General features: G+C 33.2%; 1 protein-coding gene across 1 annotated transcript; it reads left to right on the top strand.

The window, feature by feature from the left end:
• Positions 1–4,203: 4,203 nt before the first annotated feature.
• LOC134685560 (melanopsin-B-like) lies at positions 4,204–5,796 on the top strand. The gene has a single exon (XM_063545346.1). It carries the CDS (start codon positions 4,587–4,589, stop codon positions 5,754–5,756), a length of 1,170 nt encoding a protein of 389 aa, XP_063401416.1. The 5' UTR covers positions 4,204–4,586; the 3' UTR covers positions 5,757–5,796.
• Positions 5,797–12,422: the final 6,626 nt, after the last annotated feature.

The following is a 12,422-nucleotide window of genomic DNA, read 5'->3' as shown; positions in this document are numbered from 1 at the left end:
CTATTATCAAGATACAAATTCACAGACATTTATATTCTATCTCTTTGTATGAAGAAGATGCTCCTTTAGGACAAGGGGAACTGCCCACCTTCTTTTGCACAAGTTCTCTCTCTTCAAATTAACAAACTTTAAACAACCATCATTTAAGTGATCATGAGAAATGTGTTGTTCTAGTGTTTATGCTGCCCAATTTCTTTTTAATGTTGAACAGCTTATGTTTGGAATTTTTCAGCATTGCAGCTTTTCGGTATATGATATGTTACATGATTTAGACATGTTAGATAAAATCCATAAAGGTTTAGAAAATTGAACTGTTGCATTTTACTGCGACACTATTGTCTGCAAATACACACATTTTTTTTTTATAGAAGATATGACCTAAACAATCATCTGAATAAAAGCTAGTTATGTATAAATATGCTAACATATAACCTACATTAGCACAAATATATAACTGAGATTATAGTGACTGAGTGTTGGTTTTTTTTTTTGGTTTAAAAACATTGGATGAGTTATACTTTTGAGATTGTTTTCTCAATTTCATGGAACTTTGCTGGATTGCAGAAATATCAAAATTTAAATTTATGTCTTGTAAAATGTCACTATATCAATTCGTCGTATGGGTAATCAACCCCTTCTGAATTTGATTTTTTGTTTGTTTAAACTCGCTACAACTTCAAATTACCGGCACAAACATTATGAAATAAGGGCTTTAGAATTTTATTTCATTGTTGTTGTTTCCCAAATATTATAATGTTCATAGATTTGGAACGGTCGAACCCATAAAGGTTAGTTATATGAGCGTTGCAGAAGTAATTTTTTTCAACATTTTAATTAATGTTTTATAATTATATTACATTCAGGCTATAGGTTCTACCATGCATTTTAATATAAATCTAAAAATGTATTCTACCACGCTATTCAAATAGGCATGGTTGTTTACATTGAGATTGGAAACATGTAAAAAAAATCAAACCAGGAATTTAAGTAAAGATTGAAAGTTATACCAAATTGTCTGCACGGCTGTGTTAACATGGATTATCACTGATATAGTCATCATTATCAAATTAAAAAAAAAAACCAAAACAACACTCTTATAATGGCACAATTTTTCGAAGAAAATAGGATTATCTACACACGTGATATAGTACCTTAGTTATAATGCGAAATTGTCTTTATTGGTATTAACCTCGTACTTTTTTTGTATTTTGTAATTCGGGTGAGACCGGTAAGACTAGTTAGACGTGGCGTAGAAAATAGAAATTCTATTATCTTAGATACTCTTTAAAAAGTAACAAGATTTGTATTGACAGGATATAAGTATTATTATATGAAATGCAATTTGTGATAGGAACTTAAATTCACTGATCTTTTGCTTCTACTTTACGAATCATTTAAGACCATCCGTTTTTTAACAAACTGCTCAATTTAAATTTACGATATGATTCTAATGTATCCAGTGACCCCTGTATGCAGTAATTTTGAATTTCTAATAGCCACAAAAACAAAAACAAAAACATTTCAAGATTTTAAAAATAATTTTGTATCATTTGGTTCAGATTTTTTACTAAGTTACACCATCAAAAGTTAAAAAGAGCAAAGAAAAACATGTTTGCACAACAGTTCTCGATGAGATGTCCAATAACATTGACGGTACCTTGTCTGTTTCAAAATGTCTCTTCAGTGAAGCTTATAATTAAGATCAAAATATTTTAGACAATACATTTCATCAAAATTGTAAGGCTTAGTTAAAAGAATAGAACAAAAGTACTGCTTACAGGTACACACATTTTCGAGTGCAATCCAAAACAAAGTACAAAGAATCTGATGATTAACTTAAACAATTAGCGTTACCGGATGATGACAGGTAAAATGCATACATGTTAACACAACACAATAGCAGATGGTTCAGTGTACTTGATTTTACTTATTAACCTGTCTGCATTTGTATGTTTTACGAAAGACCACGGATTGATTGTTTGCCTCATCAGTCAATACTCTACCAGTTTACAAGAAGTATACAAGTGTCTAGCTTAATAGTCATCAACAAACCTTTGTTTTTTTTTTCATCTTTAAAATGAGCTTCACTGATGAGTCTTTCGAAAACGATACACCAGTCTGGTGTACTAGATTAGCAGCATTAAAAACTAAATAAACCATTTAAAGCATGTGAATAAAGATAACACTAGTATACCATTGTTCCAAAGGCATATATCGATTAAGAGAAGACAAATCCGGGTTGCAATCTTAAACCGAGGAAAACACATCAACTATAAGAGGAAAACGATGTAACAACAGAAACACTGAAATGCATCAAAAACCTACGACAATGCAACACGCACAGAAACTGTATGTGCCTGTCCCAAGTCAAGAGCCTGTAATTCAGTGTTTGTCGGTTGTTTATGTGTTGCATATTTATTTTTCGTTCATTTTTTTATATAAATAAGGCCGTTAGTTTTCTCGTTTGAATTGTTTTACATTGTCTTATTGGGGCCTTTTATAGCTAACTATGCGGTATGGGGTTTACTCATTGTTGAAGGCCGTACGGTGACCTGTATTTGTTAATGTATGTGTCATTTTGGTCTCTTTTAGACAGTTGTTTCATTGGCAATCATACCACATCTTCAGAACATTCAGGACAGAGAAATTCACACATACACAATACAATAGTACATTTCGACATGATAATATTTATCAAAGTTACTAGGCTTATATTTTAATACGGACAACACGCTGTTCATTTTAAATTAGTCTTGCAAATAAATCAAACGTTATGGTGCTGTAGTTTAACTACAATTTGATGCATGTCGGATTTGTCAATTTCTGGCCGAGCCAATTTCTATCGGATATGATTCGGAACAATCATTGGGTAACGGAGGAAGAAGGACACATTTATTTATCGATTTCAGTAATAATTTCCGTATGTTGTCACTGTTCGGTAGATATTTTATTATCGTATAACTATCTAGAATGAATTTGCCCGTAAATATAACAAGTGTAGTGAAGATAATTTTAATTCCGTATGTGGCATTTCCTTTTCAGTAACCCATTTCATCAATTTGTGAATGACTACAGTGTCTGAAGGTCAAGTGTTTGCTAGAGATATACTTACTCCATTTACAAAATATACTTCATATCTATCGGATTTGTCATGTTTTCCGTTGTGTCAATTGTTTTTCGTTATGATTTGGTTCAAATCACATGTGTATAAATATATGCTTTCATTGTCGTCTCGATCATCCATGTCTTGTCAATTTAAATTTTATAAAAAGTCAGCGGCTTTTAACTCTCATAACGGTCTTGGAGTCAGGAGCCTGTAATTCAGTGGTTGTCTTTTGTTTATGTGTTACATTTTTTTTCATTTTTTTTTTACATAAATAAGGCCGTTAGTTTTCTCGTTTGAAGTTTTACATTGTCTAATTATCGGGGGCTTTTATAGCTGACTATGCAGTGTGGGCTTTGCTCATTGTTAAAGGCCATACGGTGACTTATAGTTGTTGATGTCTGTGTCATTTTGGTCTTTTGTGGATAGTTGTCTCATTGGCAATCATACCACATCTTCTTTTTTATACTGACCAACAATATTTTAACTGACTATAACGATACAGATATGTTGTAGAGTTGCCATTGCGACAAAAATCTAAAAAAACTTTGTACTTTTATTTTAGTTTTTATTTCAGATTGTAGATGAATAAAAGTCAGATGTGTAATGGATGAAATACCATTGAAAGCACTGAATATGACATAGATCTGTTTATAGATCAATGTAATGAAATAATTTGACGATATTGCATTTTTGTCACCATATTGTGCAGCTTTTAAAAAAGCTACTTAATTGTGTAATAAAGAAGGTCGATTGACATTTTCATATACAGCAATCTATTCGGAAGTATATGCAATACCTGAATCAATGATTAGTTGATTTTAATATTCAACATACTCGCAAACTTTCTTTAGAATTCTGAAGTGTACTTTTCGTCATTTATTTGGTCGAAAAAGTGCGAGTGTTATAATAATAATAAAAAAAACCAGAAAAATCGTATATTATCCAATATGTCATACATCATAGTCCCATTTACTTATTATCTTTAATTTCATTAATGACAGTTTCGTTTTTCTATAATGATGTCTATTATAATATAAATAATGATAGTAGTTACTGTAGATCATAAATCTACGCATTGTTTAGATGGTGCTCAAGAACTTCAAAGGTTTGCCTGTGCATGTCACGTTCACATTTGGAAAGTTATCTGAGGATAGTAATCTGCATTTTGATACCGTTGTTATAACATCAATTGTTTTAATTTAACCTGTTTCCGTATAATGATTGCTCTTAATTGCTATAACATAATTTTCATTAGGATAATATACAATAGGAAGGAAGTTATTGAGATAAGTATTATTATCCTGTGATCTGTACAAATGAACATGTAAAATGAATCAAAATCAGTCTGTATTTCGTATATTTGCGACTGACATTTATACCATAGGTGAACACTAGATTTTATGTAATTTACTAAAAGGAGAAACTTTCACGGAAAGATTAAAATACCTGTTGTTGCAGACTTAAAGTAGCATAGTGCAAAATGGCGGGAAATGATACAAGTATTGAAATGACATTAGACGACTATAATAACATAGAAATATCGAAAAGAACATCGGCAATCGTTTATTTATCTGTTGTAATGATTTTGGGAATTCCTGGAAACTTATTAGTGATAATAGTGTACTTTGGATCACTCCGGCGAAGAGATGGCACACACTGGATGTACATCCGGGCTTTAGCCGTCACCGATTTACTGGTGTGCACGGTCACAATACCATTTGAATTGTTTCAACAAACGCACCAGTTAACATTTTATTCTGGATTAGGATGTCAGATCTTCCGAGCAGTAAGTGTACATTTATCTTTGACATCGTCTCTACTTTTGATTGCCATGTCGGGAAATCGTCTCCGACTAGTTTGTCAACCATTGAAAAAACAACTAACTCCGAATCAAGGTTTGGTAACAATTTTAATATCAGTAGGAATTGCCTTGTTATTTTGTTGGCCGGAAGCAGCTTTAAGTGGGATAAGCAAAGAAACGTTGGATAACAACTTAACAGGGTATGATTGCAGTTTTTCAGACCGATATAGCATGAAAGATTATGGAACGATATACAGTACTCTCCTGTTAACGGTCTATCTATTATGTATGGTTGCACTTGTGATTATGTATTCAATAGTAGGATTGCGAGTGCTGGAACGAGCAAAGTATCAAAACTCAAATCGAGCAAGGTATGCAATATCAACGACGTCAATGGCTACTGATTTAACTACGTGTGAACATCACACCACCAACCTCATTAAACCTCAGAGTGAAATAATGGACGAGAAAGTAATCGCTATTAAGACAATTGAAACACCAGGAACCCCTAAAAATAAGGATCAGAAGAAATCAAACGGACATTCTAAGGTAGTATCCAAAAAGAAAAATTCTAAAAAGGTTACACGGATGGCATTTGTTATTAGTTTCTGCTTTATTTTGAGCTACTTGCCGTATGTAGCAGTTAAATTAAATGCATCTGTTGTAAAAGGTCAATTTACAGAATCACCGCTTACCAAGGCCATATTTCCAATCCTCGCTAGAACATTTATCATCAATAATATTATAAATCCTGTAATATACGGATTTCTTGATCCGACATTTTTAAAGCATTGCAAAATGACAATGAAATATATTCTATGCATGAAATCTCAAAACTATACTTTGTAAATATATTCTTTATGTTAGTCTAATAAAAATTTTGAAATTAGTAGATCATTTTGCTTTCAGTTGTCATTTACTAACGAATTGTATTTAGTGTAAAATTCAGCACAAAAAGATCATCGCCAAAATACATATGAATATTCAAAAATAGCAATTTTGAGAAAAATGACAATTAACAAAAAAAAAAGATATAGCAATTAGTCACGTATATGATATTCCCACAGACGAATTTCTTGTCATGGTACATTTAAAGAAGAATTCTGTTGTAAACATCGGTATCAACAATGTCATTTTAGTTTATCCATATTATCTTTGATAAAGATTTCATTCGCATAAGAAATGAAATCCATCTTCAATGTAAGTATAAGTACAGTATAAACATACTGTTTGACTCTATGGTGTGCCAATATATTTGACTTTTTTCATTTTGCGTAATTGTGGTAAGCCATTTGTGGAATTGTGGTAAGCAATTTTGTGTAATTGTGGTAAGCCATTTTGTATCTGTAGAACTGTCTAACAATACAAAATGAAACGTTTTGATCTGAGCGTCACTGATGAGTCTTATGTAGACGAAACGCGCATCTAGCGTATAAAATTATAATTCTGGTACTTTTGATAACTATTTATATCACTGGGACGATGTCACTGCTGGTGGACGTTTCGTCCCCGAGAGTATCACCAGCCCAGTAGTCAGCACTTAGGTGTTGACATGAATATCAATCATGTGGTCATTTTTATAAATTTTCTGTTTACAAAACTTTGATTTTTTCGAAAAAACTAAGGATTTTCTTACCCCCAGGAGTAGATTACCATAGCTGTATTTGGCACAACTGTTTGGAATTTTGGGTCCTCAATGCTCTTCAACTCTGTATGTATTTGGCTTTTTAACTATTTTGATCTGAGCGTCACTGATGAGTCTTATGTAGACGAAACGCGCGTCTGGCGTATGAAATTATAATCCTGGTACTTTTGAGAACTATTTATACCACTGGTTCGATGCCACTGCTGGTGGACGTTTCGTCCCCGAGGGTATCACCAGCCCAGTAGATAGCACTTCGGTGTTGACATGAATATCAATTATGTGGTCATTTTTATAAAATTTCTGTTTACAAAACTTTGAATATTTCGAAAAAACTAAGGATTTTCTTACCCCTGGTGTAGATTACCTTAGCCGTATTTGGCACAACTGTTTGGAATTTTGGATCCTCAATGCTCTTCAACTTTGTATTTATTTGGCTTTTTAACTATTTTGATCTGAGCGTCACTGATAAGTCTTATGTAGACGAAACGCTGGTCTGGCTTATAAAATTATAATCCTGGTACTTTTGATAACTACATGTAACATATTGTTTCGTAAAATTTAATTTGGTTTCAGGTTTGTCCTTGTCATGAGAACGTAGCTTGTTTTAATCACCATCTTATTATATTTTTGATTGTTCCTATCATAGACTGGACATGGTCAAACCTAATGATTTGTTTTACATATATAATCGTAAAAACTGTGGTGTCAAATATATATCAGGATCTAACATCCCTTAATGAGCATCTGAGATAACCATGAGATTGTCATGGGGTTTGTGTTGCTCAGTATAGTGTTCTATGTTTTGTTTGTAGACATGTTGTTTGTCTTTTTAACTTTCTCAATCTCTTCAGTTCAAAATCTTTTGTCATTTTGATATTAACTCATGTCAACATACATGGAATTTAAGCCGTAAAAATTAAGAAGAATTGGTAAAATTGGCAAATGAGACAACTCTCCACCATAGAACAAATGACGTAAAAAATAAACGAATAAAAAATAAGTTGGCCATAAACAATGAGCAACTCCCATACCGCTTAGATAGCTGTGAAAAGACCTTAAATTACAAATGTTAATCAAATAAAACGAGAAAACGTACAAGTACATTACAATAAACGAACAACAAATGCGAAAAACAACAACACACACCAATCACGTACTAACAAGGCTCCTGTCTTGAGACAGGCAAACCAAGCTACCCTATTTTTGATGCAAAATCATATGTATAATTAGTTCATATGAGCTGAAGTAAACAAAAATGACAAATAATTATTATCATGCTTTACTGAAGAGTCAAACTATGTATAGTCCAATAGCATCTCAACCTCACCATTGTGTTATATTGTTACATTGTTACTGCATGCTCGTATCATCAATCATTTTAAGTTAGTGTTTCCATTTTAACAGAGTTTGACTATGATATAACGAGGCATCTGTCTCATACACTTACTACGATATTATACACTTATCATCAAATCCCCTTTTATATGTTAATTCCTACTTTAGAAAGTACTTTATCTATGATGCAACATACTTCGTTTTACTGTTTAAAACATTTTATACACAATCAAAATTAATCTGCTTGGCAGTTTAAAATGTATGTCGAATTTATTAAGTAGACCGTTATATTAAACTTTATGGATATTATAATTTTCTTTGCATATAAAAACAAAAATGACAGCCTCTGTAAGATTTTTTAGTAATAAGATAATCATAAATTGTTTATTATATACAATTATTATAACATGGGATATCTTAATTGCCTCACTTCGGATCCTGCTGAGGTATTTACTATTCATATTCGATGGGGTTGTTTCTGGTACAGTTATTCAATTGTTGTCGCCCACCAACGTTCAAATGAAACTGTTGTTGATGTCGTACATTCCTTTGTATTATAATGTTTTGTCTGTTCTAATGATATAGCTGCTTCGTATTGTGATATAAGATATTACTATGATATTCAGTTATGGTTTGTTTTTTTCTTGCTATTGTGATTCTATTAAAAGATGAAATACTCTAATCAGTCTAGTCTTAGAAAACAAAGCTTAAAAAATAGTTAAAGATCTCCACGAACTGTGCGTACTCTAACTCCCCCGCCACAATAGACCACGATCGTCCCAAGCTCACCACGATCTAAAACAAATTCAGATTGTGGTGAAGTCGCAATATGAGCGGAATGAAAATGTAAATTTCCGTTGTTTTCACGATGTTACTACATTTTGTACGTTCTCATTACGCTACTGCAACGATCTCGCTACGATCATATCACGTTCTCGCCACGCTTATTCTGCTACCTCACTACGATTATCCAGATCTTACTACACTCATCATTTTCTCACTACGACCATTCCATAGCTTATCCAATCTTACCATGATTCTACTGCAATTATCTATAGCACGCTACTACAAGTATCATACTACGTTCATATCGCTATTTGATTATGCTCTCAGCAATAACGTCAACATCGTGTTCCCCATAAATTATGTTCCATTCCTTCTATTTCTCATTACTATGAACAGATTTCTTGAAAACAACACAGTCATGCCACCTAAATCTACCATAACTCGATTGCGAGTGGAAGGGGTAGATGTAGATGCAGATACGAATCCTGATCAAGAAGAGATGTCGGACAGAGCAATCAAAGTTGAATCACAACCTTTCATGTATTGCTGGTCCAGCAAGATCAAATGACGATGTTTTAGTGAATGATAGTGGAGATGACACATATATGTAAGGCATGGCTAACTGTGGAAGAAAAGGTGCAAGAGGTCCAATAACATACAGACCTAGCCTTAGATAAAGATAACAAAGGACGAAACCTAAAAGGACCTACGCCGTCTAAATTTTCTTCTTATTCTTCTTATTTGCTCTGTCAAAAACAGTATCACGGCCAGGTCCAAAAGAATTTGTATCTGCTATAATTATTGTAGTAACATTACTAGTACGTGATCATGGTCTTGTGTTTTCATGGTTCAATTGAAATTGGTGTTTCAAACAAAAACTGCATGGAGAGCTTTTATATATTTTATGTGACAATAACAATGAATATGGCTAGAACTCGAAATGATCGTAGTATGAACGTAGTCAGGTCGTAAGAAGAACATGATGAGGACGACATGAGCTTGTTAGAATCATACAATGGTCTTAAACAGCGTAGTTTAAACGTGGCATAGTCGTAGTGGAAGCTTGATTGGGTCACTGCGATAGTATGGTGATCGTAGTAGCTTTGCTGTGAGATCGTAGCGCCGTATCTCCGAACAGAATTAGGCTTTTGCGATCTTACCATGACCTTTATGCGCTCTTACGCTTTTACTACGACCTGATTTTGTCACGAAAGCACCACGATTGTTTTAAACAAATCAAAAGTTGGACCACGCTCATCACAATTATGAATACCTTACCAATACGACCGTACCACGAACTTATTGCGGACTTCACGGTCGTATGAAGATCGTCATTTACATTTTTGTTTAGATATCGTAGTGCGATCGTGGCCTAGTGTGATCGGGTATAAGATCTATTATTTTTGTATTATGTCGATTTGATATAGTTATCAAAATTACCAGGATTATAATTTTATACGCCAGACGCGCGTTTCGTCTACATAAGACTCATCAGTGACGCTCAGATCAAAATAGTTAAAAAGCCAAACAAATACAAAGTTGAAGAGCATTGAGGACCCAAAATTCCAAAAAGTTTTGCCAAATACGACTAAGGTAATCTACTCCTGGGGTAAGAAAATCCTTAGTTTTTCGAAAAATTCAAAGTTTTATAAACAGAAAATTTATAATATGACCATATAATTGATATTCATGTCAACACCGAAGTGCTGACTACTGGGCTGGTGATACCCTCGGGGACGAAACGTCCACCAGCAGTGGCATCGACCCAGTGGTGTAAATAGTTATCAAAATTACCAGGATTATAATTTTATACGCCAGACGCGCGTTTCGTCTACATAAGACTCATCAGTGACGCTCAGATCAAAATAGTTAAAAAGCCAAACAAATACAAAGTTGAAGAGCATTGAGGACCCAAAATTCCAAAAAGTTTTGCCAAATACGGCTAAGGTAATCTACTCCTGGGGTAAGAAAATCCTTAGTTTTTCGAAAAATTCAAAGTTTTATAAACAGAAAATTTATAATATGACCATATAATTGATATTCATGTCAACACCGAAGTGCTGACTACTGGGCTGGTGATACCCTCGGGGACGAAACGTCCACCAGCAGTGGCATCGACCCAGTGGTGTAAATAGTTATCAAAATTACCAGGATTATAATTTTATACGCCAGACGCGCGTTTCGTCTACATAAGTCTCATCAGTGACGCTCAGATCAAAATAGTTAAAAAGCCAAACAAATACAAAGTTGAAGAGCATTGAGGACCCAAAATTCCAAAAAGTTTTGCCAAATACGGCTAAGGTAATCTACTCCTGGGGTAAGAAAATCCTTAGTTTTTCGAAAAATTCAAAGTTTTATAAACAGAAAATTTATAATATGACCATATAATTGATATTCATGTCAACACCGAAGTGCTGACTACTGGGCTGGTGATACCCTCGGGGACGAAACGTCCACCAGCAGTGGCATCGACCCAGTGGTGTAAATAGTTATCAAAATTACCAGGATTATAATTTTATACGCTAGACGCGCGTTTCGTCTACATAAAACTCATCAGTGACGCTCAGATCAAAATAGTTAAAAAGCCAAACAAATACAAAGTTGAAGAGCATTGAGGACCCAAAATTCCAAAAAGTTTTGCCAAATACGGCTAAGGTAATTACAATTAATAATTATTATTATTTGTGTTGATTCGTTCCATCTGTTAGGTCAAATGCTTTTACAGTTTATTCCTACGTTTTTCTGGTATACCACTTCTTATGTTAGGGGAGGGTTGAGCACTCACAAACATTTTTTTAATCCGTTACATTCTTTATGTTTGCATTATTCTCTGAACTATGCAGTCAGTTTATGATATTTTGTAAGACGTCTCTGCCATATATAATGTATAATATTTATGGAATAACTAATCGAATAATTCAAATACAGAACAAAATGCAATGACTGGCCGAACAACACATTATTTCAAGAATGCGCGTAGCGCATGAGTTAATAATGAGTGTTGTTCGGTCACGAGTTGAATATTTTTTGATATTGGAATTCTTTAATTAGACGTTATTCTTTTAAGTACATTGGCAAATGACTTTTTTGTGGAAATTAATGTACAAAATGTAAGGAACTACATGTATATCTTGTTTCTACACATTGACAATTGTTTTGATCCGACAATTTAATTTACCACAATATTAATAAGAAACACACAATATTATAAAAACAAATAAGTAAGTATCTACATTTAAGATTTCGTTGCCTTAAATAGCTTACGACTAATGATTGTACAATTCAACACATGCTTTTATAAAATCAGACAATTCTTTAACAAACATACGAGAATATTAGTACGACAGCATAAGGGAAGGATTCGAAATCTCTTTGAAATGCACATCATTAATAACAGTAGGATCTTTGATAGATCAAATGTATTTTATGTACACCTGATAGATGGATATCTGGCAATGATTTAACACAAGACAGACCTTACTGTAAGAACATCTCTACAATAATTTAAAAACTGTTCAGTTTTTAAAAATACCATAGGCCAAACTTAATTGAAGTATCTAAAAATGTACTTGCTGCTGGCTGTTCATAAGTTAAAATGGTTTTTGATGTTATCTTCGTTTTGTGTACAAAAAGGAAGACTGTTTTTCTCTTAAACATAAACAGTGTTTGCCTGATACAATGCTTGATTAGATTTATAAAAAAAACAAAAACAGATTGCAGCCTTGATGAAAGATATTTTTAATTGTTTA

Source organism: Mytilus trossulus, chromosome 9, assembly GCF_036588685.1.
Source record: "Mytilus trossulus isolate FHL-02 chromosome 9, PNRI_Mtr1.1.1.hap1, whole genome shotgun sequence".
Classification (NCBI taxonomy): Eukaryota; Metazoa; Mollusca; class Bivalvia; order Mytilida; family Mytilidae; genus Mytilus; species Mytilus trossulus.
This window is presented reverse-complemented; position numbering and strand designations above follow the sequence as displayed.

Excerpts from the sequence above, each read along its gene's own strand:
- LOC134685560 (XM_063545346.1), top strand. The coding sequence starts at position 4,587 with ATGGCGGGAAATGATACAAGTATTGAAATGACATTAGACGACTATAAT.